The sequence below is a fragment of the Lepidochelys olivacea genome (assembly GCF_965140295.1).
Source record: "Lepidochelys olivacea isolate rLepOli2 genome assembly, chromosome: 2".
Lineage (NCBI taxonomy): Eukaryota > Metazoa > Chordata > Testudines > Cheloniidae > Lepidochelys > Lepidochelys olivacea.
This window is the reverse complement of record NC_140412.1, coordinates 268886720-268899511: the sequence shown is the minus strand read 5'-3', so window position 1 is coordinate 268899511 and position 12792 is coordinate 268886720. Positions and strand designations below refer to the sequence as shown.

Below are 12792 nucleotides of genomic sequence, written 5' to 3'. Positions count from 1 at the left end.
CCGCTGGGGGCTTTTCCCCCACACAGCCCTGGCAGCATGCATGGGCCCGGACCCTGCACCAGCAAACTGGCACCTGGCTTCACAGCCGCGTGAGCAACACAGTGAGAGCAGGGCCCTCCCCTCTCAGCCCTGCCCCGCCCCAGAAAGTGGAGCCCCAGGTTCCCAGGCTAGTCACAATTTTAAATCAAGACTGGGGGTTTTTTGTAACCAAAAAAAAAAAAAAAAAAGAGAGAGATGCTCTATTTCATCCAGGAATTCTTTTGTGCAAGTCACATGGGGTGTGTTATACAGGTGGTTGGACCAGAGGACCCCAATGTGCCCGTCCGGCTTTGGAATCTGTTTAAATACTGACACGTATGAAACGCTGGACACAGGAGTCACTTATCCGCTCCCGCGAGCCGCCCGTTTCCGCCCTCCATCCCTGTGTATCGTCCCATAAAAACCAGAGTTTTCCACTTAAATATGAATTTGCTGCCAGTTCGTTTTCCTGCGATCGTGACACCCTGCTCTAGTGCAGTTGTTTTCTTGTAACCTCTTATCCCGGACCAAATCTGCCTGGGTCGTCACGTCTGCCAGCTGCACGGACGCCCCATGGCTTGGCCTTCGTTACCTTAGCCGGATAAGGTGAAATCAACACGACACCCTCGTCTCCCAGGTGAATTGGCTGTAGCTCATTAAAAACCAAAGACCAATCCTCCCCTTGGCTACACCCGCACAGCCCCCCAGCTTGCATGGCTGTGAACGAGGGCAGACCGGGGGCGGCTACTCAGCCTGGAAGCCTTTGAGCCATTCAGCGTCTCCCTCCTGGAGACTGCCGCGCTGACCCCGCAGGGTTTCTGCAGCCCGGCTCGCTGGCCGGTTACGGTTTCTTCCTGTGGCTGTGTTTGTGTTTGAGGAGGTGCTGCCGGCGGATGTAGGCCTTCCCGCACTCGCCGCACTGGTAGGGCCTCTCTCGCTCCGTATGGATTTTCTGGTGGTCCACAAGGTGGTGGTGCCGGTTGAAGGTTTTGTGACACTGGGCACACTGGTAGGGCCGCTCCCCGGTGTGGATCCTCTGGTGCCGGATGAGGTCGGAGGGACGGGTGAAGCTCTTGCTGCAGTACGGACACAGTATGAGCGATCCCTTGCTGCGGTCGGCATGCACCCTTTTGTGCAGGACGAGACACCTCCTCTTGGAGAAGTGCTCCATGCACTCCCTGCACGTGTATGTCCTTTGCACACGAGGCGGCTGGTATTTGCTCAGACTCGATTTGTGAGCCAGCCTCTTGACCCGTTTGGTGATCCCGCTGGAACCGTCTTCAGTCTGGTTTCGGGGCTGGGACTCAGGGGGAGCCGCTTGGCAGGAACGTTCCTGAGGAGCCGGGAGCCCGCAGGCCCCCGCAGCTGTCTGGTGTCGCAGATGCAGCAGAAATTTCTGCTTGGCTCTGAAACTTTCCCCACAGTTTGGGCACTCGTACAGCAGCTCGTTTGCGTGGCCCTTCTGGTGGATGATGAGATTTATCTTCAGCCGAAAGCTCTTCCCGCACACTGTGCATACAAACAGTCTCTCTCGAGTGCTCTTTCTCTGGTGGTGGATCAGGGCCCCACCCCAGTGAGCGGAGTTCACTGTCCTGCTCTCTGCGTGGTTTCTCTGCTGTGTTACTGAGCTGCATGCAACCTCCCCGGCTGTTACCTCCCCAGGATCCTGGAAATCCTCCTCTTCAAACCTTCCCAATAACATCCCTGGCACCTCCAGGTTTTCAGGAAGTTCCTCCCCAGGGCCCTGGTCATGCTCCCAAGGGCCCAAGACAGCTTCCTCTTTTGCTCTTTCCAGCAACGTCCCTGGCACTTCCTCCACTCGCTGCACCTCGGTTTTGATCACAATCCCCTCATCAGCTGGAAATTAAACAGAATCCAGAGATTATTCACTCCATCGGTTTGATATGAAGGAAACCTAAAGGTTCGGACTTTCCTGATTCCTCAGGAATCTCAGGGGCTGGGTCCTGTCACGCTGGCATAGTGCGAGGCACTGGCTGTTTAGAAAGAGGCAGACATTTCCCATCTCCGTGTTCACAGAGGTTAGGAAATGACCTACTATTAGCAGAGTAAAACTGACCTCTGGGCCTGATCTGGGCTTTCAGTGACACACAGGCCTCTCACGGCCTCACTGCACAGGGTGAGTCGCACCAGGAGACTTCCCTGTTGGGTAACCCGCTTCCCAAGTGGCCTCAGGCTTCTCTCCAAGAAGACAGGCTTTAGAGTCACCCTTGAGTGATCCCGTTATGCGTCTGAGGTTTTGTCATGGACAGCCTGACGTTAACAGCACGAGACATGGAGGCTGGGTTTGACTGGTCAGTGATTTAACAAAGTCACTTGGCAGTTCCTCTCTGGCTGAGAACTGAGAGGATGAACTGTAAGAGCCACGTCCCAAAGCTCTCTAATTCCAGACATGGAACGACACTGCCGGCAGACTCTGACCCTGGCTGCACCCAGAGAACTGAAGAGGAAACAATGGGCACGTTTTAGTGCAGCGTCGGAATAGCAGCGGTGTGTTTTTAACAGCTCTGCTCATTAGCTGATTTCAGTCATTTTTGGTTCTGAACAACCTCAAAGCTGGGCTGAAAGAGTAGGCCAGCCCCCCTACCATCAGACATGATCGCTGGAGTTACAGGAGGGAGGAATCGGACCATCGAATGCACTCCATTCAGTCCTGTGTGATCAGAGCAGCTGTGGAGGGAATATAATTAACATACCAGCTGTTCCTTCTCTGAAGCAGAAAAAGCCAGTGATAGCATACACCATGGCATTTCTTACTCTTTACAACCTTTCTGGTGGACAGTGGGATTTACAGTCATTTCTCTCCTCCCTGAAACTATCTGCATCTCAAAGGCCTGTCCTGAAATTGTCAGGCAGAGACAGGCAGATGAACATCACGCCGTCCCCCGAGCAGCTTAGTGCTGTCTGGGCTGAGGCACCTGATGAGGTGACTTAAGAGTTGCAACAAAACACAAACGTTGCTTTCTCCAAATACCTTCATCAGAGGGAAGAGGAGGGGACCAGCTCTGCTTCACTGACTCCTCCGAACACTCAGAGGAAGGACGGGTGATAGGAGGCATTAACTGCCTGCAGTTGGTGAGGACTGGTAGGAAGCCGTGAGGAACATCTGCCGTGAAGAGATGACAAGTGCTGGTTACCACTGGATTACATACAGCAAGAAGGCACTCATAAAGACAGGATTTATTGCTCTTGCTGTTTCTGGTTGGGTTAGTCAGTTACTCACCTGGGCTGCGGTGTGGTGGGTCTGTTGGGATTTTACTTTCCTCCAAGACCCCTTGATCCTGCATATGGGGTTCCTCCTCTTGTTTGATCTGTGACAGAGTGTCACTTGTCAACATGGGGGATTCCGGCCCTGAGAAAGAGAATTACGTCATTTTACCGATAGCCACCTATTTAAAAGCAGCATTTTGGGCACAGGGATTTCATCCTCACTAACATTTGCAAAGCACTTTGAGCTCCAGGGGAAGATGGTTTTGGAAAGCAAGTCAGTAGTTAGTCACTGGGGGATATACTCCATCAGTTATGGCTGGTGTCGCAGCCTAGTGAAAAGCACGAGTGTCGTTTTCACTAGGTCATCCCACAGCAGTGAAAATCCAATCCCACCAACACAACCTCGCCGTGTGACAGACCTCAATCCCTGAAACTAAGGACCTGGGTTCTCAGCCCCAGGCTCACAAACTGATCGCAGTCACTCCTTCCTTTATTGTTAAATAGGGGAGGGGCCCCAGCTAGGCGGCAGGAGGGATCCTGGTATAGACAGAATGACAGATTTCGAAGGACTCGGAGCTTCAGATTAAGGAGAAAGTTACACGGCTCTCCGAGTAGCATGCCTATGGGTGTGCCACTGTAGGTGCGTCTGGGCGGCCGCGCCTCTCAAAGAATCTAGGTAGCAGCGTTCGGTCGGCCCGCACACGCGCTCTCCCTCCCTCGTGGCCTGCCTGGAGGCCATCTAGCGCTGCGCGGGTGAACCAGCCTCCGTTCCTTCTCTACCGCAGAGCTCCTTGTCGAGAACTCCAAAGTCGGGGGGCAGGAGCACCCACAGGGTCACGCGTCTCGGAAAAACCATCGTTACGGCACAAGGGGAGTAACGTCCTCTTCTCTGAGTGCTGTCCCTATGGGCGCTCCACCACAGCGACTTCCCAGCAGTATCCCCCGTGGCGGGCTGGGGCCTCGGGGTGCGGTCTGTCACTGACGATAGTGCTGAGGAGCCAAAGATGGCGCGAGAGGCTGAGTCCCGAGGAATCGCGCCAAAGCATGGGCAGAGGCCCTGCAGATTTCTGAGATGGGGACGTCTTTAAGAAACGCGACCAAGGGGGAAATGGCTCTCGTGGAGTGCTTGGGATTCCTGATGGGGGCAGGAGGCTACACGCATGTAACAGTGGTTAGGGCAACCGGAGACCCATTTCGAGAGCCTTTGAGCTGATATTGTGGAGCCTTTGGATCTTTCTGCGAATGAAAGGAAGAGTTTAGGAGACTTCCTGACGTCCTTAGTCCTGTCCAAATAAAATGCTAGGGCTCTCCTAACAGCCATCATATGCAGTATTGCCTCTCTATGTCACAGGGTGGTTTTGGAAAACAGGCGAGTTTCTCACGTACAGTCGAGTGTGTGGAGTCAAACGTGCATGCTGCCACATGCCTGAGAACCTGGAGGCGCTTCCTGGCTGGGGTTTGTGGGCTGGCCTGGCCTGTCCCTATGAGATTCTGTGCAGTGAGAGGAATGCGCTCAGTGCCCTGCGTCGAGCTTGGCACCAATAAACTCCTGCTATTGAACTGGGGTCAGGGTCAATTTCTGGGTATTGAGCTGAAGCCCCAATTGTGCAACCATGTGCATAGTCTTCTGGGTGGCCTGCAGGGCATCTTCGAAGGAACGAGCCTTGAGAAGGCAGTCGTCCAGGTGTGGGTAAATGACAATACCTAATGTTCGTAGGCGCACCACTGCGACGGAGAGGATATGGGAGAACACAATGGGTGCGGACGAGAGGCTGAACAGGAGCACTCTGTACTGCTGATAGCCCTGCCCAAAGGTAAATCGCAGGACTCTCCTGTGCGACAGTCAGATTGAGATGTGGGAGTCGGCGTCTTGTAGGTCGAGGGCCAAGAATCAAGCTCCTGGTTCCAGTTACAGAATAATGGCTGCTAGTGTGACCACCTTGAACCTTTGCACCTTCACGTATCTGTTTAGTGCCCTTTGATCCAATATGGGTCTCCAACCTCCCATTTCTTGGGGATCAGGAAATATCTGGAATAAAACCTTTGCCTCGGAGGTGAGTAGGGACTGGTTCTATGGCTCCAAGGCATAAACAGGTGGTCTATTTCCTGGCATAATAGTCTCTCATGAGAAGGGTCCCTGAAGAGGGACCAGGGAAAAGGAGAGAAGGGACATGAGGTGGATGGAGTAACCCTTTGAAACAGCCTCTAAGGCCCATTTGTCAGAGGTGATGATCTTCCAGCTCCTGAGGAAGACTCAGGCGACTTCCGAAGGGATATGACAGGTCCGTACGTCGCAGCAGCTGTTGCAAGGAGTGGATGCTTGGGCCCTCGACCTCATAATTTGGTGTTTTGAGGACGAGGGTTAAGAGGTGAGGATCGGGAGACTGACGGCTTGTGCTTTTTACATCCTGGGCCTCTTACACTGTAGCTCATAATATCATTGTGCTGGGGAGAACTGAGGTGGCTGGGATCTGTGAGGTGGCTGTGAACTGAATTTCCTTTTCCATCCCAGGGTTTAGATTCCTAAAGCACGTAGTGTGGCTCTCGAGTCCTTTAAGGTGTGGAGTGATGCCTCTGTTTTGTTAGCCAAGAGTTTGGGCCCTTCGAATGGGAGGTTCTCAGCTGCTGTCTGCACTTCCTCCGGCACCCCCGAGAGGTGTAACCAGGACGCCGCCTCATCACCTCTGCTGTCGAGACTGAACTGGGCCCTCTTGCACGATGGCTTGAAATTGTTCCTTTTGCACTTCTGGCAAGTGGTCAATGAAGACGTTGCGTTCTGCATAGTTCATGTAGTCGTATTGGGCCATTAGGGCTTGATAGTTGAAACCCTGAATTGTAAAGTCATGAAGAGTATGCCTTCCTCCCCGATTGGTCGAGCCTCTTCCAGGCTCTGTCACTGGGGGTGGATCTGATGTGATGTCACTTTCCTTGCATGTTAACAGCATCCAGGATGAAAGAGTTGGGCTGACAGTGAATGAAAAGACCAATCTGCCTCCTTGAGGGACACGTAATATTTTTTGTCTGCCCTCTTGCAATAGAGGCCGGTGTCTGCCAGATGGCCTTGGCAGAGTCTAAAAGCACCTCATTGACTGGGAGGGCAATTCTGGAAGAAGAAGAGGTGTGCAGTATGTCCAAATTTGTGGTGTGAGTCTTTCACTGCCTCGAAGGGAATTTGCAGAGCCTCACCCATCCTCTTAGTAAGATCTTGGAAAAGCTTAAAATCATCAGCTAATGATGGAAGAGGGGGCATCACCACCTGATCTGGTGAGGAGGAGGAGCAGATGTTCATCAGTGGAGTGGTTTTCACCTCTAGTCTGGCCTCCTGTTGCTTGAAAGTTTCTTCCCAAGCCTCTGGATACAGAGGCCAGAGGAGATTGTCTGGAGGACTCTCTGTGGGAGATTCTAGATCCTCGAGAGGTGTGGGGCCTGTGGGCTGCTCATGGATCCCAGTAAGACCACTGAGGGGGAAAGGGCATGGGTGTCACTACCCACGGGGGACCATACCAGGAAGATTGGAGATCTGAGCATGGGTGCAGCTGTGTAGGTCTCAAATGCTGTAATGGAGGGTTGTGACGTAAGACCAGAGAAAAGCGGTCCTCCTGGTCACTGAGTCCCCACTGGAGTGGGGTGGGGCTGATAAGGGCTCTGGAGGTGAATGCCCCGGTGCCAATGGTGGTTCTGGGGACCGAGATGGGCTCGGTGCTGGAGCCTGGGTACCGAGTAGTGGGGACTCTGGTTCCTCCATAACCAGAAGGTCCCTAGAGAAGCAGAACTCTGGTAGTACCACTGTGGTCGATGCTGACTCGTCAGTACTGACGGCCTTTTATGTGCGGCTCGTTCCAACAGGAGCTGCTTTGAAGTGCTCCGTGCCAAGGATCGTTTTATTGGCGCCGATTTTGTAGAGACGGTACCGACAGTGGTGCCCGTTCCCCAGCCTGTGCCCCGTGGGTCCCTAGGCGAGCTCTTGGTGCCGTGCTTCGGAGTCATCGGTGCCAAGGTGACCAAACACACCGGGGATCCCCTTTGGCTGGTCAAGAGCTTGGTTTGAGGGCTTGCAGCCCTTTTTTCTAGAGACTTTAGAGGGGGAAGTCAGCCGACTGTCTCTGCGATTCTCCCTCTCTGGAGGTTGAAGACTCTGGAGCGGATTCAGGACCAGGGTCAGATGCCAGTTTAAGAGCACGCTCCACAGGGAGGAGTTTCCAGTTTTGTTGCCGGTTCTTTCGGGATCTAGCCTTCAGCTGCTGGCAGAAGCTGCACTTCTACAGACTACGTGCCTCTCCGAGAGATGCAACAAGAGTGTCCGTCCACCACTGGCATTGCCTCCCTGCAGGAGAGGCACCTTTTAAAGCACGGTGGGAAACGGTCATGCCCCTACTTAGGTGCCAACTTTATGGGTGCTCTGGGGCTGGAGCACCCACAGGGAAAAAAGAGTGGGTGCTCAGCACCCACCGGCAGGCCCCACCAGTCAGCTCCTTCCCCTCCCCCCAGCACCTCCTGTCCGCCGAGGATCAGCTGCTCAGCGGTGAGCAGGAGGAGCGGGGGCAGGAAGAGGTAGAGCGAGCACAGAGCAGAGGGGGGAATGGGGCGGGGAAAGGCAGGGTGGGGGCGTGGCCTAGGGGAAGGGGTGCGGTGGGGGCGGGGCCTGGGGCAGAGCAGGTTTTGAGCACCCCTCGGGAAAAGGGTCGACAGAGGATTAAATTTTTTTTAAGAATCAAAGAAATAAAATGCCACGTGGCTCTCTGGGCACGACAAAAGCTAACGGGAATGCTAAGGACTGAAAACATCATGCTCTGCTTCCGGGCTAAGGGCGACTGAGAAGGAGCAGAGGGCAGACTGCCTGGGCCGTGCTAGATAGCCTCGAGGCAGACCACAACGGGGAGAGGGCACGAGCGCGGGCCGGACAGACCCTGCTACCTACATTCTCCAACGAGAGGCGCAGATACACCTCCAGTGGATCACCCACAGGGACGCTACCTGAAGCAGCAGCATCACTCACCTGTGCAAGGCTCCACAGGGATTTCTGCCTTCTCCGAGTCCTGCTGATCCCGGACACATGGTTCTTCCCCTTGCTCAATACGGGCTAAGATGTCAGGCTTGGAAACGGCATAATCTATTTCAAAGGAAAGAATGACAGCAGGGGGCACGACTTTACAAAGAATTTGACTGTTTATACAGCACCCTTAGCCCGTGCTTGGCGCTCGGAGGACAAATAAAGGAACACTTCCCTGAGCAGCTCAACTTCTAACTTAGATTTACCAGCATTTGCTGCGTCAGTGTGAGGCACCAGCTACAGAGATCAGCCAGGTAGGGAGCCCCTGGGTGAGGGAGAGAGACTGTACCAAAAACACACAATACTGACAGCCAAGTAAATCCTGTTCTCTCCATTCCATCCACAGGCCTTTACAGAGCCTTCAGATCTCAGCTGTCCAGCAGGAAGGGAGGGTCTTTGACACAGGAACTCCGTATTAGCCAGTGGAATTCACCCTGCAGATGCACATGGGGATTTCTCCCAGGAAGAATGTTAAGGCTCTTGGATGGTTTGCCAGGGGAACCATGTGCTGGACAAGGATACAAGGCACAGTCAGATCTTCCTGGGGCAGCCAGTCTCTGACCTGCTCGTGGTGTAACCAGGGCCCTTGCTATGAAGGGATGCTGGTTCTGTGACCCCTCTCTAGGTTTCATTTGTTGTTGCTACCTTTGAGCGCTCCCCAGTGACCTGAAGATGGCAGGGGTAAGAGTGTCCCCGACCTCCTCTGGGAGGATGCGCCAGTCTGGGGCCCGCTGTTGAGGAGGTCCTGCCTCCTGCTCCTCCCAGTCTATATCTGGGTTCCAGTACGTGTCAAGTGCCTGGTGTAGCGGCCTTGGAGGGCAGGGCAAAGAGCTCCTGACATAGTCTCTGTTACTTCTTTGTGCTGGAAGGAGCTGGCGCAGGGCGGCGACTTTCCAGAGGATGGTTCTAAATATGCGATATTCTTTTGGGGAGAAATCTACCATTTAAAATGAAGGCAGGAAAACATTATATTTAGAAGACTAAATTTCTACGCAAATCGCTCGTGGGTGAAGGCAGTTTTGCATCAACACTCCAAGGAAGGGTGGTCTCGCGGGGAAGGCTCCCAAGACCTGGGTCCAAACCCAGCTCTGCCACAGAATCCACATGCGACCCTGGGCAGATTTTCAGAAGAGCACGGAATGGTGGGAGCACGGCCCTTCTGAAAATCTGGCCCCGGTGGTGGGGACTGTCTCTAAGCCTTTGAAAATGTAGCTCTTAATCGCTCTGGGCCTCAATTCCCCATCCACAACATGGTGATGCTACTGCCCTACCTTACGGGGATTTGTGAGGATAAGGCCCGTGGGTGCTACCTACAGTGATGGAGCATGTATAAGAATCAAGATAAGTCAGGAGTGGACATCACCAGATTTCTGTAAAGAGGACTCGGGCCGGAGCCGATAAATGCAGTTATCCAAGGGGAGAAAGCACAGGACATGGAGAGCTCAAGCCACCACTGGGTAACTTTCACTCTGTTCCTATGGGAGGATGCACGGAGTTGATCTTTCAGAAAATCTTCGAGCGCTACCAGCGCCGACCTAGCAAAATGCAACATGAGTGGAGGGTAAGTCCGAGCTGGATTCCAGCCCAGGAACTGCGCACAACTTACCGCTTCTAACGAAGGAGGGAGAACGGATCCTTACCCAGCGAGATCAAAGTCTCATAGTTCCCCTTCATCACGTTCTTGTAAAGCTCCTTCTGCCATTCGTCCAAGCTCTCCCACTCCTGCTCATTGAAATAGACGGAGACGTCGTTGAACGTCACCGGCACCTGGAATCACACGCATTGCACGCTCAGCGCTTTCTGCTGCTTTTGTACCATCCTGTTAACAGCCCCTCACATCTTTTATTAGTTATGAGACAAGGAGCACAAACAACCCCCTGCCCCACTGTCACCACAGGCCATCACTATCGCTCTGGACAAGGCAGGGCAGCCTTTCTTCCTTCCCCGTACCGTAAAAGGACTTCAGGACCTCCTCACCTCCAGGGGACTGCTGTTGCTTAAACCTTCATCCCTCTGCAGGCTGCTGACAAGCCTCACTGTGTATGTGCTGGGCCCACATACATCACCCATCCCTCCACCAGCCACTTCCTTCTTGAATTTGCAACTACAGTTCCGTAGCTCATGGAGCATCCCAAAGTGGTCCCAAGAATTCACAGCATGGTGAATGAACAAGACCATCTGATAATTCTATATTCTATTTTGCTCGCATCCCTGTTACCTGGGGAACCTGCCCCTTAGTGCCTGGGGGGAGTCTCAGGATCCAGAAGTTCCTGTTTTTCAGCAGGTTCTCCACATTCTCCAGCCTCCTCTGCAGCAGATTATTCTCCTGGACCAGAGTCTCCAGCACGGCCCACTTACTCTCCAGCTGGTTCTCAAACTCCACCACCGTCCTCTCACAGTCTATTAGTTTCTTCTCAGTCGTCCCAGTTCTCCCCTCCAGGTTCAGCCACCGTGTGGTGTGAGCCTCCACCTTCCTCTCCATGGCTTGGATTGAAGTCATTACAGCCACGGAAATCGCTGCTGTTCCCAGGTGGGTTTCTCTCACAGTTTGTTCCGGGACGGCAAGGGGTTGTAAAGGCATCACCCCCTGTTGCTCCGAGTCCAGTTCCAGAACCTGTTTGCAAGGACAACAAATGAAAACTGAGCCCAAGGTCGTACCCTAATCTAGCTATAGAGGCAAAATTAGGGTGACCAGATGTCCCGATTTTATAGGGACAGTCCTGATATTCGGGGCCTTTTCTTCTATAGGCGCCTGTTACCTCCCACCGCCTATCCCCATTTTTCACACTTTCTATCTGGTCACCCGAGGCACAACACAGAGCTGCTCCCAGGCTCCATGCTGCTCAGCACTGCCCAGGTGCGGCAGTCACAGACCTCCTGATATTTTCATCACAGGCTTCAGGTGGGATCGCAGACCTTATCACGTGAAATCTAGCGACACAGGGCGGGGTCTGACGACAAGACTCAAGGGGTTTACTGTGGCCCCATTAGCGGCAATTCTATTAAGTGGGTGGCCTCGTTTTTAGATCCCATCACTGGCCACAATTTGCCAGGGTTCAAGCAGATTCAGAACCCACCTTCCAACCCCTGTCGGCACAACCCGTCTCCTGCTACCCAGGCGGGATACCCGGTGGTGCCAGGAGAGAGTCTCGCCCCCCAACAGACGTTGGCCCAGTGCCAGATCTGACCTTCCCAGCTGGTCTGGCTAGTCCCCGGGAGCCCCAGGACAGCCGGCGGTGCCCACCGCAGGGTTTGGCGTTTAGATCTCGGAGGGGTCGCTCTGGGACCCGCCCAGGGCCGGGCACGCTGGCACCGGGACCGGTGACAACGGAGCAGCGCTAGGCCACGGTCTCTGCTCGGACACGGGCCGGGTCCCCACGGTCCTGCCCCGGCGCGCTCGGGTTAATTTCCCCGCTAACCCGGAAGGTGCCCGCAGCGTGCGGCGGACCCCGGAGCAGGAGAAACGGGCCGGGACCGCCCCGCCCGCGGGCAGCCCTGGCCGGGCCGGGGGGGAGCCCGGAGCCGCCCCGGGGTTCAGCCCCAGCCCGGCCGGGCAGCACCGCGCTCCCGGGGCCCCCCCGCCCGCCCGCCGGGCCCTTACCTGGGCAGCGGCCCGCTCGGCCATGGCCCCCCCGGGCGGGGCTGCTCCCGCGGGCCCGGCCCGGCCGAGCCCCGCTCCCGCTGCGGGCTGGGCAGAGTCCCGGCGCCGCCTCGCCACGGGCCGGCCCCGCTGCCGGGCGGAGCAGAGCGAGCGCGGCCCGCAGGGAGGGAGGGAGCCGCGGCCTGGCTGCCGGGGCCGGGAGCGGCGGAGCGGGGCGGGGCGGCAGCGGCCCCTGGCGGCGGCAGGCGGGGCTGGGCCGGGAGGCCGGGGCCGGCCTGTGCGGGGCCGCCGGGGCCAATCTCCGCCCCGAGCGCGGCTCGGTCTCGGCTGTGACAAAGCCCGCGGCGGGGGTCGGGAGCCGCTGGGTCCAGGCTGCGCCCTGGCCCCGGCCCCGGGTGCGAGCCCGCCCGCGGCGGACGGGGGTGCGGGCCCCGCGGGGCTGCAGCAGAAACACCGGGGGCTGGGAGACCCCTGCGGGGCAGCCCCGCTCCTGGGCTCAGGCTGCCCCTTCAGCACAGCGAGCTGGGAACCCGGAACCCCACACCTCACCTGAAGGGCTGGACTGGGGCAGACCCATGGGCCATGGTGCCCAGTCTCTGACTGGGGCCGGTGCCAGGTGCCCCAGAGGGAATGAACAGACCGGGGCAATTATCCAGGGATCCCGCCCCTGTCATCCACTCCCAGCTTCTGGCACTCAGAGGTTTAGGGACCCCCAAAACACGGGGTTCCATCCCTGCCGATAGCCACTGATGGACCTGTCCTCCCTGAATTTATCTAGTTCTTTTTTGAACCCTGTTCTAGTCTTGGCCTTCACAACATCCTCTGGCAAGGAGTTCCACAGGTTGACTGTGCGCTGTGTGACTACTTCCTCTTGTGTTTTAAACCTGCTGCCTGT

The 12792-nt window shown here is 55.7% G+C and overlaps 1 protein-coding gene across 1 annotated transcript; it reads right to left on the bottom strand.

The window, feature by feature from the left end:
* Positions 1-235: 235 nt before the first annotated feature.
* LOC311516805 (zinc finger protein 783-like) lies at positions 236-12481 on the bottom strand (the record flags this gene model as incomplete). The annotated part of the gene is made up of 8 exons (XM_084621141.1): positions 236-1875; positions 3011-3142; positions 3260-3388; positions 8243-8356; positions 9937-10063; positions 10515-10910; positions 11898-12336; positions 12447-12481. 8 exons carry the CDS (start codon positions 12479-12481, stop codon positions 860-862), a joined length of 2388 nt encoding a protein of 795 aa, XP_084477267.1. The 3' UTR covers positions 236-859.
* Positions 12482-12792: the final 311 nt, after the last annotated feature.